Source organism: Electrophorus electricus, chromosome 18 (assembly GCF_013358815.1).
Source record: "Electrophorus electricus isolate fEleEle1 chromosome 18, fEleEle1.pri, whole genome shotgun sequence".
Taxonomy (NCBI): Eukaryota; Metazoa; Chordata; class Actinopteri; order Gymnotiformes; family Gymnotidae; genus Electrophorus; species Electrophorus electricus.
The window spans coordinates 11935330-11949059 of record NC_049552.1 but is presented as its reverse complement, the minus strand read 5'-3'; the positions used below and the strand labels follow the sequence as shown (position 1 = coordinate 11949059).

Here is a 13730-nt window from a genome sequence, read left to right as displayed (position 1 = left end):
AAGCAGACAAACTTTCTCCTTTGCAGAGACTTGTGTGAACAACTTTCCCAATCTGTAAAAGGTCACGTATTATTATCGTATATTTGTTTAAATAACATAGATGTATATTTACATATAATAAAAAGAACATAACTACCCCTACAAATTGCCCAGATTGATTATACATGCAAAGTCGATATTTCGGTTTTTAATTCTCAGAAACACATAAATATAAACATCTAAACATATTTTAAAAACTTCAAAGCAATTTTTCTTAAATGCCTTTGTGCTTGAACTATATAGGGAGCCGCTACCTATTTATGATTCGCCAGCAACATGCAGGCCACTGCCTGTAGCCACTCAAGAAGAGTTAGCACCTGCCCCTTTCCAACTGCTGGAGATCCGTGGCAGGACAAGTGCGCACATGCAGTTTACACAGAGGTGTGGCCAGTCTCCAACATGTGTGCGCTTCGAGGATGAGTCAGAGAAGGAGGCAGAGCAGCGATACCTGGACCGGGTGCGTGAGCGTGGGCCAGTGGTGGATGACAGGTCCCAGGTCAGCCAGCAGCCAAAGGCAGACATTCTCGCTGTCTCCCAGGGAAGCCAAGGGTTCAGAGTTGGCTGGGTCGGTGTTGGTATCCCAGTGGCCACTCTGACCAATGAGAGAGAGGGTCCCTCTTTGAAGACTGTGGTGCTCCAGCAAAACCTTAGGAGATGTGGGACCTGTGGGAGCACTCTGGCAGCTGATCCTGCCAAAGATTCTTCCTCTAAGGATGCTTTTGGTGGTGGTGCACATGGCCAGGGTAGGACTGTTCCTCGATGGGTCACTCCTGGTTATTTAAGCTACCAAATCATCCGTCCAGGCATCTCAGGGGGAGTTACATTGACTGGGGACTACAGCCTAGTAGGGAGGATGGATACTGCAGGGGTGGGCGTGGCTGCTGAGAGAGTGGGCGTGGCCGGTGAGAGAGTGTCAGCTTTTGGCAAGCTGCGCCGGAGAAGCCGCAAAGGGGAGAGCCGAGTGGAGATGAGTCATGGGCCTTACATTTGCTTCCAAGAGCTGTTGGCCCAGCGAAGGAATTCAAGAACCAGGTCCAGTATGGAGGATGTCATAGGTCCTCTTTCCAAACAGATGGAAGCTCCTGTACATGTTACCTTTGTGCTTGATACCTTACAGGAGCCCTCTCAAACCAGGATTGGGACTTCCAAAAACTCCCCTTGCCTCCGGCTGCCTATCAAGTCATCTTTGAAGTCAGGGTCTAAGAACAGGCAGTCAGGACAACATGGGGTAAAGCAGATCAGTGGGTCTCTTGGTATGGCCTCACTGGCTTCACAGGTCACCTCTGCCATCTGTATGAGACCACTCTTTCTCACGTACTCCTTACCTGTGCTGACTCCTGAACCCCAGCACCTGGCAAAATGGGAAAGTGTGGACCCAGTGGATGGTAAGCAAAGCCATTAGTATTAACTTCAGACAATTTTATGCAAAGGTTATTAAAAGTATGCTTCTAGCAGAGTGTGAGTTATAGAAAGATATCTACAAATGTATTCCAAGAAGCTAAAATAAGTGGAGGATCTTATGCACATTTGCATAGATAATCCAAGCATGGTGGTCACACTATTCACGAGTCCATTTACCAGGTGAGGAGTCTTGCAGTGGTGCACCTTGCTCTGGCATGTGGGGTGTGGCTATGTCCAAGGCTGAGGAGTTGAGGGTGAAGCTTCTTAGAGCAGAGCACCGCAAATCTGAGTTACAGTGGGATGACAAATGAGTCACCTAAGGATATGGGGCTGTCAGTATATTTTACTTCGAGATTAATTGCTTCTTGGTTATTATGAATTTTGTGCCTATTATGTTAAATACAGTCATATTAAAAGAGCGCAAAGTTTATCGGATTTATAACCCAGTTTTGCCTGCAAAAAAGTTGTTACAGTCTAAGAAAATGTATATTGAAGATGTGTAAATTTATCTATTAAACATGTCATTCGTTACCTCAGTCTAACCAAGTGCACTCTATTATAGCCTATAAACTCATTTAAAAATGGAAAAAAAGCTAAAGAAGTTCCTTCTGTTGGGTCATGAAAATGAAAACACATGAAAATAAACCACATGTCCAGCCATCTCAGAAAAACCTCACCAATATGCCTGTAACATATGAGCAGTAGGTCAGCATAGCGGGAGGGAAAGCCCAGGCTGTCTCTATGCCGTTTCTTCTCGGCCATGGTCCTGAACAGTGCAGGCAAGCTGGCCAAGGGTAATCGATTCAGCAGCATGGAGAACCTGTCCTCCTCCTCATCCAGGCACGGCTCCGCCTCGCCATCTTCCAACTTCCCAAGGCATGCCTCCACTAGCCACACCCCACCAGGCCCTGCCCCCAAAGGCCCACTGCGGCTGCAGAGAACATCCTCGCTGCAGCACCTCCACACTGTTAGTATGACTGATATTCACTAATGATAGTGGTATGTTTTACTGATATTCTTGCACTCTTTGTGTGATGTCTTCTTGACTTTCATTTCTACCAGGGGTCCTCTCTCACTGAGCTATGCAAGGCCACCTCTGTGCGGAGCCTTCAGTCACCGAAGAGAAAGTTGGAGCACCCAACCATGCTTGGGGAAATCCCATTGCCTCTTGGTCTGGGGCCCAGGTGTGTGGAACACTTTGAAAATTCTCACAAAATCTCTATTTGACTTCAACATATAATTGCAAATAAAACAAAATCTAAAAACTGTTAACTGTTGGTACTGGTTTCGAGAATAATAATATAAAATGCAAAAAAGTAATACTACAATAATAATTACATTTATACCATGTATATAGTTACATTGTAGAACCAAATTATATCCCATATAGTGTAAAATAGTGTTTTACCTAGTTGGAGGATGATCTCTGAATAGATTTATTTCTGCTTGCAGGAAGAATCATAGTGAAGAGGGAGCAGAACTGCTAGATGCCTCTTGGGGAGGAGCACCACTGAGACGATTGGTTCAGGTGCTTGCTGATGGCACTTTGCTGCTGGAGCTTACCAGACCAGCTAACAGACCCTTTGGCTTTGTTATCTCAAAGGGTAAAGTTCGCCCAGACCCAGGTAACACTACCCTGCATTAGCTACAACTGAATTCAGTAAGATATTGCATTAGAGAAATGCTAATGTGACAATTCTGTGGAGAATTAAGAATGTTTATAGTGCATTGGTTGAGGAAAGTCTGGGGTAAGACTCATTTTAGCCAACCAATTTGAATTGCTAACTAGCTAACTTGGTTGTTTTATAAAATAAAATGTTAGTTATTTAAAAAAAATAATGTTTGTAAAAATGTCATCAAGGGAAACCTTATATTTTACATTAAGTGTTGTTCCAGTTTATGGATATATTCAATATTAATAATGAGTTGAACTTTATTGAGACTTAACAACGATCAATACTTTTTGTTGAGCTCTTAAAGGTTATATTGATTTATATCAATTCGTAAACATTTGTTACCAAACATTTTATGTCATTTTTTTCTTGTGTCTGACTGGACCAAGATATTAATTGTATAGAACTTTGTACCAAAGTGTGTAGATTTGATTTAAAGGTTTAGCTGTTCACAGTAGTGAAATGGATCTGTTACACTCTCTTCCTAGGCATATATGTGGAGCAAGTTGGCAGTAGCCCCACAGAAAACATCTACAATGGGCTTCTGGGTGTTGGGGATGAAATACTGGAGGTGAATGGTGAAAAGGTTGCCGGAATGAGCCTTGACCTTGTTACTTGAGTTATTACCCGCGAGAACACAGCTACCGTCCAGACTGTTCCACATCACTGATTCCAACACTAAAGCACTAAAGCAATTGTTAGATAGATGATGCATAATCCAATGAGTGCAAAAGAGATTCAGAGATTATGCATGTCTGTATGGTTGTATGTCATACCTCTCCAATGGCATTTCTCTTTAAATCTAAAACCAACACTAACTAAATATGAAGCATGTAATCTTGTATAGTTTATAAAATGTTTATTAATAAATATGACAAGATTCTTCTATTGTGATATATTTCTTCAACTGACAATTTGACCATTTATGTAGAAACATACTTTTTGTTAATTAATATGTATATAGTGAAAAATGTAATAACAACATTGTACGTATAGTATAATGCTGATAAAGGACATGCTATTTCACTGGAAACCTTGAATACTAAACCACAACATATATTGTAGTGTTTATATTATATATATATATATATATATATATATATATATATATATATATATATATATATATATATATATATATATATATATATTTTTTTTTTATTATTATTATTTTTATTATTTTTTTTAATTTATTTATATACACACACACACACACACACACACACACACACACACACACACTGTCTGTAGTGTAATATATAATGGTACAAAGGGCATGTGTTCCCTCTGTGTCTAGTACTGAGCAGACCCTTCAGACCTGTGATAAGTGCCACATACTTCCTCCCCCTGCTCCCTGTCAGAAAACAGCAAACACACTGTTTCAGACATGCTGTCTCTTAGTGTGGCTGTTCTGCTTTTGATCAGAGTATTAATTACCAGGTTTAGCTTCTCAAATGCTCTTGAAAACCTGGAGCCAATTCGAGAGGAATCACCACTCCTCAAGCCGAAGGTGATGATTGTGATTCTTGCTCGCAATTCTGAACACAGTCTCCCCTATTACCTGGGCTGCATCGAACGCTTGGACTATCCAAAGGACAGAATCGCTATCTGGTAATTTATTTGTTTAACTATTTTATGCCTAGCATTTTATGAGCATTTTATTCTTAAATTGTTTGTTCAGTAATTTGTTTCTTTGTTGGTCAGTCGTACTAAGATGGATAATATCCAGCCACTAAATTTGAAAGAAATGGGGTTGAAAAGTTAATAACATGTATATATAGAGGGTATTAGATCTATAGCCTACATTGTGAATGTATTCAAAATAACACAAGGAAGAAATTACTGTTACAGAAACTAAGAAGCACAATGTGTAGTATATATATGATCCCTGGCACAGTTTATTTATAGTCTTTATTTCCCAGGCAAATTATTTTAGCACATTTTCTTGAACACATTTTTTAGAATCTTTTCTAAAATAACATAATGATTTAATCTTAGACAAAATTAAGTACTTACTGTACCATACTGTATAAGTGCTCTGAGAGGAGGTTCATAATTTGCACCCTAGTCCAAAATATGCTGTGCTCAGAAAGTAAACATTGTTGTGTCAGAGAAAAGCAAAGAGAGGAGTCGCAGTGCAGTGAAAGAATGCAAGGAGGGAGAGAGGGAGAGAGAGAGAGAACTGGAGTTGGAAAAATAGACCTAAGAACTATTATAGTACTCAGTTCCAGTTCTGGTCTATGGAGTATTAGCACACAGTGTGCAACTAAATCTACAAAAGCAGAGTTGTCAACACATTGAAAGGGTAATAGTAACCTAGGAACAATTAAAATTCTACAGGCAACATGTATTGCCCCTCTGGTCTACGTTGTTTGACCTCTATTCTAGGGCTGCCACCGACCATAATTCCGAAAACACCGCAGCCATGCTGCAGGAGTGGCTGTCACGGATAGAGGGCCTGTACCACTCTGTACACTTCAGGACCATCGAGGATGAGAGGAGGTAAACTTCACTGCCCAGTCAGTTTCTCGAGATCTCGCAGGTCTTCCCTCCTGGAGTGGAGTTAATCTGTGAATTTTACTGAATGACAATGATATCTGTGATGTCCAGTTTCACCACATATTCTCCTATGTGTTGTAATGTGCCATATCATAAGTGCTGGTCACGCTAAGAGACTATAATCACACATAGCCTTATGGCAGTCCTGAAGTGCCAAAGCACTGTACAGTGTAGTGTTTCCCTGCTATAACACATCTGACTCATCTCGTGAAGGGCTTGATAAATAACTGATGAGATGGATTAGGTGTGATAGAAAAGACGGAAAGCCAACGGGTGATATTCCCCAGGACTTGACACCACTATCCTTATCTTATGCCTTGCTGTCTCAATATGCAAACTATGCTTTTAACTGCCCCTGCTCCCATAGTTCTTATGTGGACGAACTGGGTCCAAAGCAATGGCCAGACTCTAGATTCACCCATGTGATGAAGCTGAGGCAAGCTGCTCTCCGATCAGCTCGGGCACAGTGGGCTGACTACATCCTGGTGAGATCACCTGTCTGGTTTATACATACATATAAGGTGTCCTGATTGATCTCATCTGTTAATTAACAAGTTGAAACAAGTATCTCAGAGCAGAGACATCACTAAACTACACACTATGTATATCAATACAGGTCTCAAAACATTGCCTGCAGAGTTCGATGAACCTTTACTGAAGCCTGCAGTGTGTCTGTCAAGGTGCATGTGGGGCCACTGTATGCTTACTTGCACATTGTGAACTTCTCACCTCCAGTTTGCAGACAGCGATAACTTGTTGACAAACCCCAGAGTGCTTTCCCAGCTGATGGCTGAGAACCGCACGCTAGTGGCCCCCATGTTGGAGTCTAGGACACTCTACTCCAATTTCTGGTGTGGCATGACCTCACAGGTACACCATACACTCAGTGAAGTTGATGTCTTTCATGTTCCAGGTGTTATATTTGTAGGATCATGATTCCATCCTTATATATGTATGTGGTAAGAGGTATGGAGGTTTCTGTAGCCTCCCTGGAACTGAATAAGGTTTTAGTAGTAGAAAAGAATATGTTCCAGCCACACTCTGATCAGCACAACCAAATGGATTATTATGGAACATTACTAATTACAGTTTGCTCCCCAGCAAACTGAAGCCATTTTTTGCTGGTTAGCCTCACTGACAAGTGGTTTTCTTAAGGCTACACAGCTGTTTAGTCCAAATCCCTTGAGTTCCCTTCGCATTGTGCGTGTGGAAATGCTCTTACTTTCACTATTAAATATATCCCTGAATTCTACTGTTCTTTTTCTATGATTTGATTTTACCTTATGTTTAAGTGATCACCGATCATGATCATTCATATATATATATATATATATATATATATATATATATATATATATATATATATATATATATATATATATATATATATATATGGGTGACCATGATCGCTGGAGATTTGCCTCTTTTGATTTACAAATCCAGCACAAATATCAGCACTTGCTCCACTTTCCAGGGCTATTATAAGAGAACGGAAGAGTACATCCCCATTCGGAACCGGAAGCGCACAGGCTGCCATGCCGTCCCCATGATTCACTCCACCATGCTGCTGGACCTGCGTCGCAAGGCCAGCCGGGCTCTGACTTTCTACCCAGCTCACCGCCACTATCTCTGGGCTCTGGATGACATCATGGTTTTCTCCTTCTCAGCACGGCAGGCAGGTAAGAGAGCCTTGCACTGATTTATCAAGACAGTTTTAAAAATAAAAATACGTTTGAAAATATGTTCCTGTGCAATAAGGGGCCATGGCTTCTGATAGCTCTCTTTTCAGCAGGTGTGCAAATGTTTGTGTGTAACTGGGAGCACTATGGCTACCTGCCCGTACCATTGCGGTCACAGCAGACTCTGGAAGAGGAAGTGGACAGCTTCGTCCACACACTCACAGAGGCAATGCGTAAGCAGCATAGGGAGACCGATGTTGGTTGTCACATATTCTGTCAACTATGTGGAACTCTATAGAAATATTGTTACTGAAATGTTAAAACTTTGAGTGCAGAGGTCATGTTTTCTTCTCCTCTCTCTGCCTGCAAGAGATCTGAGGTAAGGTCAGTTTTTCTGTTTTTCATACCACAAAGTAAATATTTGGAGCCTGATGTTTTATCCTACTAATGTGGGAGAAATGGAAATGCTTTGCAATCATATTTTTCACTAAGCACACCGGGAAAAGTGTGTAGAATGTTTTTAGAGTAGGTTGGGCTGACAGCAAATATTTAGTAGTTAAGAGAGCCAGAATGTGACAATCAACCCAATGAAATCTGGCCCATGGATGCTGATGACATTCTGCTTGACTTAATTCATCCATGTTTTTCCAGCCCCTCTGTCCAAATATTTGTGTATTTTAAAGATCTTTGGTGGTGGGGGCCATACTGCAGTCCTTTTTTTTCATTATATGGTTAGCATGTTATAGTTAAATTTCAAATTTTGATATTAGCTATGTCAGCTCTTTTGCCTTTTGCTTTAAGAGTGAACTGCAGATACATTGTCCTTGACAAGTAGGAGCTATATATGGTTTATGCATCTACTGTATTTTTCTGCAGCACTCTTCGAATGGCTAGAGGAGGATTCTCGCAGGTTAGACAGGTTAGGTGTTTTATAGTCATGTGTGAAACAAACACGAGGAGTTTGGAGAGCAGAAACTCCTCTAACAATAACTGAGAACACAGATGATCTGGTAAATGCAGCACAATTTTAAAATTATACATACTGGATTGTGATGCTGAAGTGTCATGATAATGATCATTATCAGTTGGAACGTCACTATACTACACTAAGGAAAAATGTTTTATAAATGGATATTTCTGATAAATTAGATGCAAATCTTTAAAACTGGTTATTGCTGGCATTGCATGTATAAAAACACTTCTATACAAGTGGCTATAGTAAATTGGTTTGCTAACACAGAACAAAGCCACTAGCCCCAAGTAAAGTCATTTCTGAATGGTGTATTTGTAATGCTTTGTTTCCTTGAAGTGACAGAACTGAGCAAAGGTGTATTTAGTTCTGTGCCCATTCATCTGTTACCCTTTCACCTCCAATTCTTTTTTCCCCTCTCTCGCCTGTTCACACAAACCCCTTCCTGTACACACACAGACAACTTTCACAGTTTGGACTGAGTTTTCACCCTCGCGTAACACCGATCAGACTGGGGTCCCATGGTCTTCTCCAGCTCTCACCTAAAACTTTACTGCTTTCAGTAAAAACCTGAAAGTGTAGTGTTTGAGATGTATTCCAATCTGTTTTATCATGCTGCTTTATTCTATATAATCCCCAGTTGAGGTTACTTTGGAGCCTTCATATTACCTGAACATCCCTCCCAGAAACAAAGACAGAATGGCATTCAGTGAGGTATGAATAATGCCTCTGTGTATTTTGTAGCATTATGCATTATATGGGGGCTACCTTAGATGAGGCACATTCAATAATGTAATAGTACTTATTATGTACTTTACTGACTTTACTATGACTTTACTAGCAGAGTATTGCTGTATTATGAAATGCTTATTTGTTTATAGTATTACTTTCTCTTTTTGTCAGATATATGTGATTAATCTGAAAAGGCGGGTGGACCGCCGAGAGCGAATGTTGCGCACATTGGAGGTGTTGGGTATTGAAGTCACTTTCACAGACGCTGTGGATGGCAAGTACGATATTTTAAGTGAAAGCTCATAACCTCACTATGCACCTTAGAGATCAACAGAACATACTCAACAATCACTTACCTTGTACCTACACTAATCCATGGTCGCTAGACACAATTTTTCATCCACCCTCTACCTCATTCATCAACTAAGGTTTGGGCTACATCATGCTTGTTGACTGTACATTATTTTGGTAAACATTTTCAACAGAGCAGTGACACTGAAATTGTAATGGTGTGATGGTGGACTCTGATACACATATGTAAGACACAGCAACATTGCTGGAGTTTTTGTCACTATTGGGTCAAAAGTTGTCTGTCACCCAAAAATTAACTGGCAAAATTCTTGGGGTGAGAGACTGACCATGAATAATGAAATGAAGGACGTGCAATAGTTTGGGGTTTACACCCATATTTTGAAACTAAGTTGAAATTAGAAAAATCGAATAAAATGCTCAGTGAGTGAAGTTTGCCTAATTGTTAAATCTCTCACTTCCTCTCAGAGCCCTGAACTCCTCTCAGCTCCTTGCGCTAGGGATTGAGATGTTGCCTGGCTACAAAGACCCCTACTCCAACCGTGTGTTAACCAGAGGAGAGATTGGCTGCTTCCTCAGCCACTACAACATCTGGACTCAGGTGTATTGAATAAGTGTTTCCATACTAAGAGATGCCTTATCACATTCTAGTGCACTAATTTTTAATGCAGCACCATATGAGCATTTAAATAAATATTTTTATTTGACATGTTTTGGAGAGTTATGACCAGTTATGTATAATGGGATTGATAGCATATGCCTGTCTAAGTGGGAAAATGGCTCTTTAGCAATGGGATAATTACTTGAGGTTTCTGTTTGGTCACCTGCATAAAACTAGTCAGTTAGTGTGCCGTTCCAAGCATACTGAACTGCTCTGTGACGCTACACATGCCGTAGCTGAAGAACGACTTTGTCTTATTTCATCAAAACTTCTTCAGTCACCCACTATCACTGCTTCTCCACTGCTGGACAAAAGCCCCCACCAACAACTTTTGGCCTTTTTAGTGTGTGGCCAAAACAGTCATTGCATGTTACCTGACAATTGTAATAAGCGGCCCCTAGCTCTCTATGAGCAGGGCAAACCACTAGCATTCTCAGTAGCCAAACCTGTGAACCAGCACGCCTTCATAAACAGGCCCTGTCCTGGAGCCGGGGACTGACAGGTGCTCGCATCTCTCCCAGGTGCTGGCCCGCCAGCAGCAGCAGACGCTTGTGCTGGAAGATGACATCCGATTTGAGCCCGACTTCAAGAGCCGCCTGAAGGCGATCATGTCGGACGTCCAGCGTGCACGACTAGACTGGGATCTGATGTCAGTGCCGGTTTCACGTCAGCAAGCTAAGCATGGTCATTTTTGTTTTGCCCATATTGAGGGTTACTGTCTGGGTTTACAAATATATGTAACAACACAAATGAGCCTATAAACTGAACTGAATACAGTGAATAGGCTGTTATTATGGATGGTGCTGCTTTGGTCACTCTTTACACTAATGACCTTAAAATGTTCTGTTTTGTTTTCTCTTTTAGATATGTGGGACGTAAGCGGTTGCAGGTGAAGCATCCAGAGAGCTGGGTGCAGGGGCTAAAGAACCTAGTTAAGCCTGACTACTCCTATTGGACTCTGGGTTATGTCCTCTCCCTTCAGGGTGCTAAGAAACTGTTGGATGCCAAACCCTTGGGCAAAATGCTGCCAGTTGATGAGTTCCTGCCTGTCATGTTCAACAAGCACCCCAAGTACGCCACACTTCAGCAGATACAGCTCTGTTATCTGAATATCGTTAGTAGCATGGCTCATCTTAAAGAATAAAGTCATTGTGAGTCCATGGCTTGTGTTCCAAAACTCGCAGAATACCAAATGTGATCTGGGAACTGGTTTTGCTTTGTGTAGTCCAATGAATGTAACCTTCTGATCCCACAATTAATAAGCATAGTTCCAGGAGCTGACTAAAGCACATCATAATAGGTTCTCTCAAACTCCTTTGCAGTGACTACCAAGAACCATAACTCTCTAGTGGCTTAGACGCATGGGACATGCATAAATAGTCACCAAAGGGCCCTTTCAGTTACAGAATCTTTTTTTCTTGTTCGCCCTTTATTGCTCTCCGCCCCCATGTGCCCTTTTTCCTTGTGAGCGTATGTCTGCTGAAAAAAAGTCTCCTTATGTTCCTGTTGAGCTCAAGATTTTATCTCATGGATGTTGTAGCATCTATCTGCCCATATGCAATTCAAGTTTATTTACTTGAATGAACAAGCCAAAGGTGACAGTGTAAAAGATAAATTTCTTTGGGGATAAGTAAGAAGCACCAGGAGGGCCAGAGTCAAAAGGTAAAACTGTGCTCCTTCTGGACTAGAGAGCAGCAACCATTCAACTAATAGTAATGAAATGAAATGGAGCTATAAATTATTTTAAATGATGGGCTGAGGGTCATGTTTTGACATCATGTAGTGGAGAGATCTGAGTACATACAGCCTGGGGAAGGAGTTAAGGATAATGGTGTTTAAAAAGACTTAAGTTTCTCATGCTTTGAAAGAAAAATTGTCTCATACTGCAGACCATCCAATTCTAATGCTAATCTTAGTGTGTGCAAAAGCAATTGCTGTCTCTCCCACTGTTATAATCAACTAGAATAGCATTTAAAGTCACATTGTGGGCTACACTGTCATGTTACATTTCAATGTGAGTTTTCAGATTCAGATTAAAGCCTGTTGAAGCTTGTGGGCTACATGCCATGGACTTGTATAACTCCAGTGCTCTGTTTATCCAAAGGGAAGAGTACATGGCTTACTTTGAGAAGAGGAACCTGCTGGCATTCTCAGTGGAACCTCTCCTCCTGTACCCCACCCACTACACGGGCGAACCTGGCTACGTCAGCGACACAGAGACTTCCACTATCTGGGATGACGAGAGCATAGGCACCGACTGGGACCGCCAACACATCCATGTCAACCATAACCGTGGCGACGCAAGTTCCATGCCCATCTCTGACAGGGACCACAGAGATGAACTCTGAGCTAATCAATGATTGTTAGGGAGTTGCTACATGTTATTTTCTGTGTCTTCATGGTGTTATTACATTTTATGGATATACAAAACTTGTCACATATTCATTATGTATTGAAAATACATACAGAATATATACAAATGCTTAACAGCTTGACAGTGGATGTGAAAAGCTGCTTGCAGATACCAGTTTCCATACATCAAAATCATGTAGCAGCTGTGGGTGAACCATAAATATCTCAGGAAAGTTGGCCTACCAACATGGGAGTTCCCAATCCTCAGAAGAGAATGCTGAGTCCGTAGAGTAAAAGTATCTTATTAATATTAATTTCATTAAAAACCACACAAAAAAGATCAAACACCCAGTCATAATCATTTTATTACTTAAAAAGCACTGGCAGTTTTTTGTGGTTTGAGGCAAACAATTAACCCAAGTATTAGTAAAGTTTCATACCTCAGAATGAAAAATGAAGAAAAAAACAAACAAACAAACAAACCAAAAAGTAAAAATCACACATAATAGCACGTAATAAATTAAATCAGCAGAGTAATACAAAAAGAAAACAAACCAAAAAGCATCCTTAGACAGCGCTGCACATGAAGAATGGAGGTTTTTCTCAGCATTTGTTTTTAAACACCTGAGGAAATGCATCAAAGCTCATGTCTAGTCTAGCTCCACCACTCCAAGACAGAGACATGGCTATAGGTAAGAGACCCAGACAGGGTCTCGAAGGACATCATCTTAATATAACTGGCCTGAACAAGTACGTTTAATTTAGTATATGCATATTTGGTTTAGTGTGTTTATTAAAAAAAAAAAAAAAGTATAGTAAAAAATCAAATAATCAACTTTAGGATGGACAAGGTCAAGATTGTATCTATATCAAGCAAAAAGGCAGCAGAGAACTTTCACTCTTGCATCAACTGTGTTCCAAACACAAACAAGCAAATTCTTAGATATACAGATTTGATGTACAAACACATCTTGGGCACCGTGAATGTTTCAGCACCCCTACACTGCCCCCACCCCCCACCCCTGCAGTACACTAGCCATCCTTGCTAGACTTACAGCTAAAATACGCCCCACCCATGTGGGCATTATTCTAAACTACCTATAGGGCACTCCATACCTCACAGGCCTCTAAACTTCATCAAAGGAATGCTTCACCCACAGACGCTAACAGGGCTAAAAAGGAGTGCAGACCAGTGCACTCTAGACCAGTTAGCATGATCTTTTTTGCATAATGCTAACTAAATCCCACTAGTGTCCATTAGCAACATTAGCGGCCCTGCGTTAAGTATTCCTTCCATACCAGAGCACTAATACATAGCACAAGCAGTGATGCTTTTCAAATACAAAAATGAGAAT

General features: G+C 40.9%; 1 protein-coding gene across 1 annotated transcript in view; it reads left to right on the top strand.

Annotated features, from left to right (window-relative positions):
• The first annotated feature begins 4626 nt into the window (after positions 1–4626).
• The window catches only part of si:ch211-13f8.2 (procollagen galactosyltransferase 2), a 10559-nt gene continuing 1455 nt past the window's right edge, over positions 4627–13730 (top strand). The window contains exons 1-12 of the mRNA XM_035536280.1: positions 4627–4724; positions 5502–5615; positions 6040–6157; positions 6408–6542; positions 7147–7351; positions 7465–7584; positions 8962–9035; positions 9225–9331; positions 9831–9963; positions 10545–10672; positions 10888–11094; positions 12128–12288. Of these exons, the coding sequence (XP_035392173.1) occupies positions 4627–4724; positions 5502–5615; positions 6040–6157; positions 6408–6542; positions 7147–7351; positions 7465–7584; positions 8962–9035; positions 9225–9331; positions 9831–9963; positions 10545–10672; positions 10888–11094; positions 12128–12288 (1600 nt within the window). The remainder of the gene's footprint in view (positions 4725–5501; positions 5616–6039; positions 6158–6407; positions 6543–7146; positions 7352–7464; positions 7585–8961; positions 9036–9224; positions 9332–9830; positions 9964–10544; positions 10673–10887; positions 11095–12127; positions 12289–13730) is intronic.